The 12901-nt window shown below is 37.7% G+C and overlaps 1 protein-coding gene across 3 annotated transcripts in view; it reads right to left on the bottom strand.

Annotated features, from left to right (window-relative positions):
• The window catches only part of SPATS2 (spermatogenesis associated serine rich 2), a 101002-nt gene that overhangs the window by 40739 nt on the left and 47362 nt on the right, over positions 1 to 12901 (bottom strand). For all 3 annotated transcript variants that reach the window (XM_079773442.1, XM_079773441.1, XM_079773440.1), the window contains 3 exons: positions 7822 to 7901; positions 3663 to 3771; positions 2727 to 2776 (listed from right to left, as the gene is read on the bottom strand). In XM_079773442.1, the coding sequence (XP_079629568.1) occupies positions 2727 to 2776; positions 3663 to 3771; positions 7822 to 7901 (239 nt within the window). The remainder of the gene's footprint in view (positions 1 to 2726; positions 2777 to 3662; positions 3772 to 7821; positions 7902 to 12901) is intronic.

Raw genomic sequence — 12901 nt, 5'->3', positions numbered from 1 at the left:
GAACACATTTCTGTATATGTGAAATTACTAACTAAAATAACTATGTAAAATACTTTGAATAAACTCAAACACATAAATATAAGAAATTTATGCATAGTAAATACACCAAAAGCAAAATCAAAAGATAAATTACAAAATGTGAAAAAATATGTGCAACTTATATACAAAGAGTCAAATATATTTTGAGCTCTAACAGAAACAAAACAACTCTATAGTAAAAAATGGTAAAGGATATAAGTATATGAAATGAAACGCAACCTCAGTAATAAGAGACATAAATTAAAACTGCACTGCAGAGGATTCTGGGAAGATGGCAGAGGAGGAAGCATCAGGAATCTGTTGCCCCACCTAGCCTGCCTTAAACAGGCTCAGAACACTTACATTAGCCTACAGTTGAGCAAAATCATCTAACAGTGAATACAATGTAGAGTATCTATCGGTTGTTTACACTCATTATCAGGTGGCTGACTGGGAGCTACAGCTGTCCAGCATCATGAGTAAGTGTCACACTACATATTGCTAGCCTGGGAAAAGATAAAAATTCAAAGTATGGTTTCTACTGAATGCTACTGCTTTCCCACCATTGCAAAGTCAAAAGTTCATAAGTCAAACCATTCTAAGTTGGGGTCCGTCTGTACAACATACTGTCCTAGGGCATGAAGAGTTTTGATAGGATGCAGTGAAAGCGGTGCCAAGAGAAAATTTATAGTTATAAATGCTTACATTAAAAACAAGAGCCCTAGCTGATTTGGCTCAGGATAGAGCCACAGCCTCCCCGACCGAAGGATCCCGGGTTAGACTCGGGTTAAGGGCATGTACTTTGTCCCCGGCCCAGTAAGGGGCGAGCTCAGAAGGCAACCAATCAATGTGTCTCTGTCACATTCATGTTTCTCTTTGTCTCTCCTCCTCCCTTCCACTCTCTCTAAAAATCAATGGAAAAATATCCTCGGGTGAGGATTAACAAAATAAAGTACTAAAAAAAAAAAAAGCAGTCAAATAAATTATATATATTCATATTTGCTCATCTATGCATAAAATATCCTGGAAGATAAACAAGAAATTGATAATACTGTTTATTTCTGGGGTGGGGAACCAAATGGCTGGGGAACAGGGATAGGATAAAGACGTTTCAGTTTATGTATTAATTTCTGTAGCTTTGAATTTGGAGCCACATGAATATATTACCTAGGCAAATAGTCAAATTAAAACAAACAAAAAAAGTCCTTTACCTTTTATTTTGACAAATCACAGCTCTACTACCAATAGTTAATTCTATTCCTAAGGCTGTACTGACATGACTGATTCAGTTTTCCCCCAAACCCTTCTTGTGACCCTAACAGGAACACTACTGGAACTCTAGATATAACTTTTTCCTCTTCATAGCTCTCATCTTTTTTTTCTCTTAAATATTTTCTCTCATGTGAACTGAGTAAGTTTTCATATCATTGTCCCATGTATATAATAGCTGTCCCAGTAACTGCTCATAGTAATATCCTATTGAACTAATCTCAACAGTTAACTGGACTGGGCTCGGGCATCTGGGACTGCCAAACTGAAGCCATTTTTCTTTCTCTAAATTTTAAGAAATTTATGTGTCTCTAACACATACTTTTCCAGCTGCAAGCATATGTTACATCACTAAATAACTTACTATTCTGAATCAATAAATTAATAAACTGATGTTTCCAGAGCATACAGAGCTATTTATGTTAGGTGAAAGCAATAAGAAGAAGTTAAGCAAATATTCAAAGTTCTAGGTATGGAGAGCTGCAGGGGAATCTGTAGTAATATTAGGTTCTCCTTGGAAAAAACTCTCAAGGGTCACTCTCAAGCCTGGTTTGGTCAAGACTTAATAGATGTCTTAATGAAGTGATTTAGAGTCATCAAGAAAGCATTTCAAAACTCTAGTACTAACCTGATATAGGAAAAGAATTTTCCAAAGAGCTTTCATAGAGATACCTGATTAAAATCCATACTTCAAGCATTTCCTAAAGAAGCTAGGGCTGTGGAAAGCATTTTGACACCAGCTAGTATCCTTTGGGGAAAGCATTTTGGTTTCAAGTGAACAAGGAGAAGGAAATGAGAACTAGTATGTTAGAAATTAGGTACTAGTATTTATTATTATTACTTTCCTATTTCAGAGATGAGCAAACTAAGGCACATAAGGTTAAACAATTCTCCCAGATTGCAAAGCCCGTAAGTAGAACAGGATATAAATCCTGTTCTGATCGACTCCACAGCCTAAGTGCCTTTCCCTCTCTAAATTGGAACACCAGACCCCGCTGTATAACTAATAATAGCAAAGACCCTCTTTGGGCTTAAAGTCAAAGCTCATAAATACCAGAGATTACAACACAGTTGTCTGACCTAGGAACCTAAACTATTTTAACTGATCTATGTTAAGAATAATGTTGAAACCATTGGACTAGATCACTTTCTCTAGTGGAGCTCTGCTTTCCTTGACATACTCTCTTGTTTCATTCCTGCATAGTATTAATACATCCTCAGCAACTCCACCATGGCAGTGTCACTGTTTCCTGTCTTAAATCACATGGAGGAGATTGTATGGTACTCTATGTACACAGCTGTATTTCAATGTCACAGAAGACTTTTTTAAACCAGGTGAACTGAAGATGCCTATGTAAATCTTTTCTTTCAAGTATTTTGCAGAGCCTAAATATTTTTATAATATCAACATCATGCTTTTAAATTTCATTCACTTTTACCTTTTTCTTGCCTGTTACTGTCCATTCTTTGAGTACTTCATTGGCACTACCTGTAAGAGAAACCAATCACAGATTTTCTCTCCTAGCACATGCATGGTCAAGAAGGAATAGGTGTCTCTGCATTTTGTAAATGCTAGAGAATTCCTAAAGTTTGTAACAGGAAAGTTAAGGTTCAAGTCTCTGAGCTAATGTAATGAGATAATCATATCATGCTTATCTTTTGCAATACCCGCCCATTTAGATTCCCTTTCTCCATGTAATTTTCTCAGTAAGTTCTTCCAAGAAGAGACTAATGTAGCTTGACCATTTTGAAATTCTTTTATATAACTCAGACCAAATACAAAGATGAGTGGTTTCAGCCCAAGAATGCTATCCCCTCTCCTCCAGAAGATTACACACCACTTTGGCTATGTTCTTTTAGAGAGCTGTACACTACCCTAGACCAGTGGTCGGCAAACCGCGGCTCGCGAGCCACATGCCTCAATCAGATTGAGGATGTTTTTAGCAAAGGCCAGCTTAGGAGTACCCTAATTAAGTTAATAACAAAGTACCTACCTATATAGTTTAAGTTTAAAATATTTGGCTCTCAAAAGTAATTTCAATCGTTGTTCTGTTGATATTTGGCTCTGTTGACTGAGTTTGCCGACCACTGCCCTAGACCCAAATGCTAACATTATAAAGAAAACAGATGACAATAAGAAAAACCGTATAGTATTTCGACCTGTTTATTCTATACTGGCAGAAAAACAGGGAGACCTAATCTGATGTATCTATTCAATGATGAGATATCTTTTTTAAATGGCATGATATGTTATATTCATGGGGTCTACTATATCATCTATGAAAATACCAGGTTTTTAAATGGATGTTATAGAAGTTTGAAGCAACTTCTATTTGAACAAACACAAACTTATTAAAAAACTAAACTAGGATTACCTTCCATAAATGCTTGTACTGTTTTGTCCACACAATTATCAAAGTGCTGCAAAACCAGGATGATTTCATTGTTGCTCTTACTGGGAACTATTGCACGCACTGCATTTATCTGGAAAAGATGACAGGGTCATTAAATTTTAACATCAGTAGGTCAGTTGGCAACTGAGACCTATTACAGAATGACATTTCATTCTTAATAATATGTATCACTCTTTAGCGTCAGTTAGAGTACATACTACCATCTCACTAGGAATGATTAATAGATGAGTGATAAATCACATAAAAATTAATTTCAAAACTTAGAAAAGCAGAACATTTCTAGAAATAGAAGGTATATGCTAGATTTTACTCAAAGAAAGGGAGGTCTAATTTAGATATCAAGTATTAATTTTAGCATCAACCCTTCCTCATTTTTAGCATACTGTAGAGAAAGGTAGCAAATTTAATGAACCACCACCAATAAGAACTTAGATTTTTATACAGCATTTTTTGAAACATTTTATTTCGTTCATTTAATTGTATAACACTATAAAGATAATTTAAATTACTATAAACTATTTCAGGCATACAAAACATAATGAACACTCACTGTGTGACAGCCAGTTTAATAAAATAAAACAATGTAGTTGAAGCTCCCATGAAGTCCCTCATAAATCCCATTTCCCTCCTCGACACAGAAATTACTACCTTCAACTTTGTTATTTCAATACATGTTTTTGTACTTTTACAATGCATGTATGTATCCACAGGTAATACATACTATTGTTTTGCATTATGAAAGTATTATCATATCATATGTCTATATTCAATTTGCTTTTTTCATATAATACTGTTTTTGTGTGTGTGTTTTTTCATGTTGATAAATGCATCCCTTAGTTATTTAACTGCTACACAGAATTTCCATTGTATTAATATAATCAATTTATTCATTCTCCGGTTAATAGATACATTGTTTTCAATGTTTGGCTATAATAAAAACTGCTGAACATTCTTAGGCTTATTTGCTGCTGAATCCTCAATGCCTAAAACAATGTTTAGCATATTTTAAGAAAAGAAAAAAAAATCAGGTCTTCTGTGAACAGTGAGAGAATGTCTCTTTTTTATATAACCAGTAGTAGAATTACTGAATAGTAGGGTATCTACAAATTAGATAATGCTAAATTGTTCTTTAAGATAGGTATGTCAATTTTGTCAGATTTATTCCCAAGGTATATTATTTTTTGGATATTAAAAATATACAATTTACAATAATTGCTTGTTTTCAGTTTTATATATAAATAATTTCTATCCAGCAATCTTGGTGAACTCTTTTTTTTTTTTAAATATATTTTATTGATTTTTTACAGAGAGAAAGGGAGAGGGATAGAGAGTTAGAAACATCGATGAGAGAGAAACATCGACCAGCCGCCTCCTGCACACTCCCTACTGGGTATGTGCCCGCAACCAAGGTACATGCCCTTGACCGGAATCGCACCTGGGACCCTTGAGTCCCCAGGCCGGAAACTCTATCCACTGAGCCAAACCGGCCAGGGCTTTGGTGAACTCCTATTATTTCTAACAATTTGTTGCTTTCTTGGTTTTTCTATGTAAACTGGATTGTCTATAAATAACAGCAGGTTTTTTTCTTCCTTTTCAATCCTTATAATTTTAATTTGTCTTACTGCACAATTTAAAATTAGTTTTTTCTTTAAAATGACCTAGTTCTTTTTGGTAGGGAGTGGTAGTTAGAAACCAAGATCTAAGAACTAGGTGTGTTTACTGCTTCTGGGGAGTCATTTATTTCTAGGCCCTTTCACTGGATAGAACTAGAAGGTTTTGTTTTTTACAGCATGAGTTCCTATTGACATCTTCAATTCAAATATAATATTAAAAGGCATTTTCTCATGCTTTTAAACATATATCTCTTTCTTCCAAACTAAGTTTTAGCTCCTAAAAATGTTAAATTATTTACTGATTTGGTTTATTCTATAATATTCATAAAATAATATATTAATAACACTATGATGTATTACTACTGATAAAACATTAAATAAAATTTAAGGTTTACTTGCAATTCTTGTTGTCCTTTAAATATATTCCTCTAGATATGTACAGTAAGAACACTGTGTTCAAAAGTCACAAGAAAATTTGTTCTAGTTCACCATTTCCATGAAGGTAAAATATTTTTAGGACCTCATCTTTTATAAGACCTCAGCTCCAATTCCTAACCAAGGACAAACCTTGAGCTTTAGGGCCCCGTGTGGTAAAACCCATTTGTTATGAAGACTGGCAAACCACATTCCCTCTATACACTTAGCCCCGAGGGATTTTCCTAACTTCTGTTCAGCTATACATTTAAAATTATGTATATTATTTTTCATTCTATATTTCTTGGTATTTTATATTATGAACGCTTTCAAATTATCTAGTCAGCAATACTGCTTGAAAAGGAAGTCCTTTTATAGATGAGAAGGGGTATCTTGTCCAAGTAATAAGCAGAGTCTGTATTAGGACCTAAGTCTTTTTTAGTACACTTGCTTTCAGATCTTTCTATACTTTTACTGTTTCAGGCTTAATTAATGATAAGGTTTAAAACCATATAAGTGGAAAGGTATATAATCTATAATCCAAAGAGGGGTAATTTATAATTATACATTTTTGAGATAAACAAAATATTAGCACTAATCACTAGAAAATGGACTTTAGGCAAAATTTACAAATTCAGCAATAAAGGTAAGATTCTGGTAACTTAAAATGTGGAAGTGTTTATATTCTTGAAATAATATATATCTCTTACTCCATAATCAACAATATACTTTTTTTAATAGGACAAATATTTTTGAGAGCACATAAAGCTTTTGTTTTATGTTTTTCTCAGTATAGCTCATTCAGGGTTATATTACTAAAAACACCTGGTTTTCTTCCAAAGGAATGTTACTTGGAAGATCTATTTCTCATCTTACTCTGAAGTCTCCTGAACTTCAGAATGAGGGAAAAAGAAGACATATGTACTATTATTTGTAATACTTTAAACAATAATAATAAAAAAAAGAATCCTCTTCAAGTGAATGGAAAGATCCTAATCAGTTTGTTCCTTAAAAAATGTTGCCAGCCCTAGCCAGTTTGGCTCGGTGGATAGAGCGTCAGCCTGCAGACTGAAGGGTCCCAGGTTCCATTCCGGTCAAAGACACCTGCCTGGGTTGCGGGCTCGATCCCAAGTGGGGGGCGTGCGGGAGGCAGCCGATCAATGATTCTCTCTCATCGTTGATGTTTCTGTCTCTCCCTCTTCCTTCCTCTCTCAAATCAATAAAAATATTTTTTAAAAGTTGCCAAATGAGATTCACTTAGCCATATAAATATTATAATATTAATTAATATTAAGGTGTCTTCAAAATAATTTAGAATGAATATATAGAGAGATATGCAAAAAAATGTTTGCACTTAACAGGCTGATTCCTCAAAACCTTCATGGTAGTTATGCTATGATATACAATGGTATTGTTTTGTTCTTAAAGTTTCACTTTTCTTAATGAGATTGTGTAACCACTGACTATATTAGTACCTAAGTTTTATTATGACATTCAAGTTTACTATCCACACAGTGATTTTCAACCTTTCCATTTCATGACACACATAAACCAATTACTAATATTCTGCGGCACACCAAAAAATATACTATATTTTTTGTCAATCTGACAAAAAATAAAATGGGGTATAATTTTGATTCATTCACACTGGACGACTATTGTTATGCTGGCTGTTGTCATTTTTTTCACTTGATAATCTAAGGAAAAAGAGGTCAGTGTCCCTAACTAAATAGTCAGGTACTGCATGTTTTAAAAATTCTTGCAGCACACTGGTTGAAAATTGCTGATCTGCCCAGCCAGCGACTCAGTGGTTGAGTGTTGATCTATAAACCAGGAGGTCATGGTTCGATTCTGGTCAGGGCATGTGCCCAGGTTGTAGGCTCTGCAGGAGGAGGCCAATCAATGATTCTCTATCATTGATGTTTCTTTCTCTCTCTCTCTCTCTCTCTCTCTCTCTCTCTCTCTCTCTCTCTCTCTCCCTCCCTCCCTCCCTCCCTCCCTCCCTCCCTTCCTCCCTCCCTCGCCCTTCCTGAAATCAATAAAAATATTTTTTTAAAGAAAATTCCTCATCTACATACAGTAACTAATCATACCTTCTCTTTCATGTTTTCAAAAGTTCCTCCCTGGGCCAGTACAGTATTGGACTGCAAATCAAAAATGAACCCTGATGAATCTGAAAGAACGAGAAGGAAAAATATATTCAACCATATATAAAACTGACATGTGATCATCTCCCAAATAGAAGGGCCTTAAACAGTTAACAACTTATGTACTTTGCAAACTCTATTATATAGATAACTGATAACTACATTTGAATTAAAATTATAGAAATAAAGTTTTAATAGAAACTGTAACAACTTAAGAAAAACACTGAATACATCAACTATATTAAACTGTCCAATAATCCTTGTTATCTTTGTTAACTATCTTAATTTAAAAGGCCCTCTATAAATGTTGCAAGTCAACGGCTCCCCAAGGTAAAATTTAACACTAACAAATCTAAAAATGTGGGTGAGGATGAGAGCTCCTGTGGCATTAACAATAACAATAACAACACATGAAAGTAATTTCAATTTTCTAGAGTGCACCACACACATCATGTTTTTAGACTATGAACTCCATGAATACATTCCTCAATCTAATGCTTGACGAAGCAATGTACTTGAATTTACATTACCAGCACAACTCGGGAAAACTTAAGTTTAATGTGATTTATTACAGAAAAGAGTTTGGCTTCCCTATACTTGTAAAGAAAAGGCTATCTGCAAATTTAATCCATTTCTTTACCTGAGACTATGTAATCAATAAATTACCTCCACTTTAAACACTTAACAACTTTGTTTTAATCTAATGAGATGCAATCCAGGAAATGGTTAGACTGTTTCTCAGATTATTATATGTATACTTATCTGGGGCATTTTAGCTTAAAATGTAGATTCTGATTTAGTAGGTTAGCCTGTGGCCTAAGATTTTTACTCCCTGGTGGTATCAACATTGTTGATCCAAGCACCATACTTGGGAGTAGTTTGGGGTTTAGAATTTCAACAAAGCAAGGAAAAGGGAAAGTTTTGAAAAAAGGGGTTGCTATGGTCTGAATGTTTGTGCGCCCCCTCCCCTATTCATATGTCAAAATTCTAAAGTGATGGTATTAGTGATTGGGGCCTCTGCAAGGTCAATAAATCGTGAGTGGAGCCCTCATGGATAGGATTAGTGCTCTTATAAAGCTGACTGCACCGAGCTCCCTAGCCCCTGCCACCATGTTAAGACACAAGAAGTCTGCCAGTGGGAAGAGGGCTCTCGCCCAATCATTTGACACTCTGATCTCAGACTTCCAGCCTTTAGAACTGTGAGATATTAATTTATGGTGTTTATAAGCCATCTATTTTGTTATAGTAACCTGAAGGGACAAGGGTTTTAAAAAATACAGCAATATTCTAGTACATTTTCCAAATTATTTTTCTATTATAACAGATGTATTTCAATTAAAGCCTCTTTTACAGCTCAGTCTTTATCCTGTGTTTTCAAATACCTCCTGGTTGCTATGGAAGATTGATAAGTTAAAATGATAACGCATTTTGGTAATAAAAGTGGAAAAGAGGATATGAATACAATGTATGTCATTCCAAGAGAAACTATGCTTGCCAATTACTAATGAACCATGAATTCATTTACAGTTAACCTCTCTGTAATACTGGCAGTTTTGAGACTGTAAACAAATAAAAAAATCAGACTGCACTTACACAAACTCAGTATTTAAGCCTGAGTTTTCCAGATGACTACATATGATTAATCCCCAATTATAATAATAAAAGTGTAATGCTAATTAGACCAGACAGTCGAACGACCTTCCAGATGTCATTCTGGACAAAGCCGTGGCAGCGGGGGCCAAGGCAGAGGCAGTTAGGGGCGATCAGGCAGGCAGAGTGGTTAGGGGCATCAGGCAGGCAGGAAAGTGGTTAGGGGTGATCAAGCAGGCAGGCAGGCAAGCGGTTAGGAGCCAACGGTCCCGGATTGTGAGAGGATGCAGGCCGGGCTGAAGGACCCCCACGACCCTCATGCACAAATTTCATGCACCAGGCCTCTAGTCTTTAATAATTTAAGAGACACAGTATATACAATGAAAATCCTATATAGCCAAAATACTATCCAGCAATCTTCTCAGAATTGCTGTAGGTCAGCCAAATGACATATTAATGAGCAGTGAGATAATACCTTGGAATTCAATTATCTTATTAGAGAATCAAACCACCAATCTTTTTTAGGGAAAAGAGGAGACACAAAGTAAAGCAACATTTCAGTGTCTATCTTAAAATGAACTATTAGTATTACTAGCTTCTTATACATCATCTAACACTTTATTTTTTTCTTTAGATGAAACAAAGTGCAAGGAAAACAAGAGTAGTTTTGCAAACACTTTCAGTTGTTATCCCCTCAAAATTAGCACAGTATTATTAGGCTTTATCTGGCATACCAATTAGGATAATGGTTAAAAATACATAGGGTAGCTATTTCAGTCAGGATCCCAGCATGAAACAAATGGCACACTCAAATCAGGAAAACTGAGAAGAGTTGTTAAAAAAGACTATTTTAGAAGGTGCTAGTAGGGAGTAGGGAAACCACAAGATGTAGTACAGTTATCCCTTGGCTAATAACAGCAATGTGCATTGCTATCCTGAGGTTTTGAAGAGGCATAAGGAAATAGCAATTACTAGAACCCAGAGACAGAGGGCTTTTTCATCTTTGTTTCATCTGATGTGGTAAGAGCCATAGGACAGTAGCTATAACCTTTGGTCAAAGGTCACAGTAAGCCCACAGTGACCCCTCAGGGAAAGATTGGGGAAGTAAATATCCCTACCTCACTCTTCTCCTTGCCTCAATGTTACCCAATAGCTAAACCCAACAAGAAGCCAGAGGGCAAGAGAGCCATTAAGGGAGTATTTATCTTTTCAATCATGAGTTCACCAAAAAGGGAAAACAATAGTTTAACAACTTAACTTGTCTATTCATCAGCTATATTGCCTCTTAAACCAACAAATCAAGTACATTCATATCTTGTATCCAAGAACTAGAGCTTAAGTGCCTTTCAGCATTACAGAGAAAGTTATTTTTAATTCCCATCAACAATATTTAATGATTTAACAATTCTCTTATTTTTACATTAAAGAAAGCCCAAGATTTATTTAACTTCATTGGTAGGAAAAAAAGGAAGGATCTCATCCTATGACTGAAGAGCATGCATACTCTATCAGAAATAAATTTTTAAAGCAAAGAAAAAAAAATGCAAATACTATTATCAGGCAAGATTCATAAAGGATATGAGAAACCCTTGAGATTGAGTTTTCTTTTTATCATTTATTTCCCTCTATTAGGAACATTTTGGAAAAAGTATGTCTTTACAGTATCACTGACATATCTGTAAATACTTCAGGCTTTGTTATTATTGTTTTTGCTGGATTACAAAATAAGGCAAAAGTTATTTTAGGCATTGAGAATGACACAGAAATGTCTGAGTCTGATTATACCATACAGCAAACTAACCATGAACAAGTTTTTTAATTTAAGTATAATTAATATTTATATAACACTAGAGGCCCGATGCACGAAATTCGTGCGTGGATAGGGTCACTAGGCCTGGCCGGCGATCAGGGCCGATCTGTGGGTGACTGGTGAAATGATCAGGGCCCCACGCCCCCCGCTGGCACCATCTTGGCTGGCCTGGCGCCGCCTGCTTCAGTGGGGTGATCGGGGGTGGCGTTGGCCCGCTCACCAGCCGGCCCCATCCCGATCACCCCGCTGCCACCGCCAGTCGCCTCCCTCTGCAGGGCAACCGGCGGAGCGATTGGGGGGCCCCCCGCTGGCACCAGCCTTGGCTGGCCTGGGGCCTCAGGGCTGGGGGCAGCTCCTGCATTAAGCATCTGCCCCTGGTGGTCAGTGTGCGTCATAGTGACCGGTTGTTCCACTGGTCATTCCACGTTCGTCTATTTGCATATTAGGCTTTTATTATATAGGACTAGAGGCCCAGTGCACGAAAATTCATGCACTGGGGGGGGGGGGGTGTCCTCAGCCCGGCCTGCAATCCAGGACCCCTCGGGTAGGGTCCCTAGGCCTAGCCTGAGATCAGGGCCTATCGAGGCTTTCCTTCCCCAGGCTGCAGGCAGCTGGCCCCAGCCCCACCGCTGCCACTGCTTGCCATCTGTGCAGTGCTGCCCCCCTACCCCGCCACTGGTGGCCTCCCTCTGCAGGCGACAGGCTGGGGTGCAATGGCTTGGCTGGCCTGGGCCTCCCTCTTTCTTTGCTGGGGGGCAGGGCCAGCCCTGCGAGGGGCTGTCTGCCTACCTGATCACCCCTAACCACTCTGCTTGCCTGCCTGATTGCCCCTAACTGCTTGCTTAGGGGCAGGGCCAGCCCAGCGAGGGGCCGTCTGTCTACCTGATCACCCCTAACTGCTGGCCTGCCTACCTGATCTCCCCTAACCGCTTGCCTACCTACCTGACCACCCCTAACCGCTGGTCTGCCTACCTGATCACCCCTAACCACTCTGCCTGCCTGCTTGTCCCTAACCACTTGCTTAGGGGTGAGGCCAGCCCGGTGAGGGGCCATCTGCCTACCTGATCTCCCCTAACCGCTTGCCTGCCTACCTGATCACCCCTAACCACTGGTCTGCCTACCTGATCATCCCAACCACTCTGCCTGCCTGTCTGATTGCCCTATCCGCTTGCTTGGGGGTGGAGCCAGCCCAGCGAGGGGCTGTCTGCCTACCTGATCACCCCTAACTGCTGGTCTGCCTACCTGATCACCCTTAACCCTTTGCCTGCCTGCCTGATTGCCCCTTACCGCTTGCTTGGGGGCAGGGCCAGCACTGACTTCCGGTTGGTCAGCCTCCGGTCATTACTGGTCGTTACGACCCAGGGTTTTTATATATTAGGATTATATAGTTTCAGGACTACGACATAATGATTTGATATTTGTATATACTGTGAAATGATCACCACAGCACTGCAAAATCTTACTCTTCACTCATTAACATCATGCAAATAAGAATTAAATCTATTAGCTTCTTCTTTCTTAAATTGACTTATGGATCAATAATCTATTTTAAATTATAAATATTTCTATTTCCAAATAGTTGTTTTAATTATCACAAGGTGAACCCTAGCTTTTTTTTCTTTTTTA

The sequence above is a fragment of the Cnephaeus nilssonii genome (assembly GCF_951640355.1).
Source record: "Cnephaeus nilssonii genome assembly, chromosome: 6".
NCBI classification, from domain to species: Eukaryota; Metazoa; Chordata; class Mammalia; order Chiroptera; family Vespertilionidae; genus Cnephaeus; species Cnephaeus nilssonii.
The sequence above is the reverse complement of the archived record's forward strand: the minus strand, read 5'-3'. Positions and strand labels throughout refer to the sequence as shown.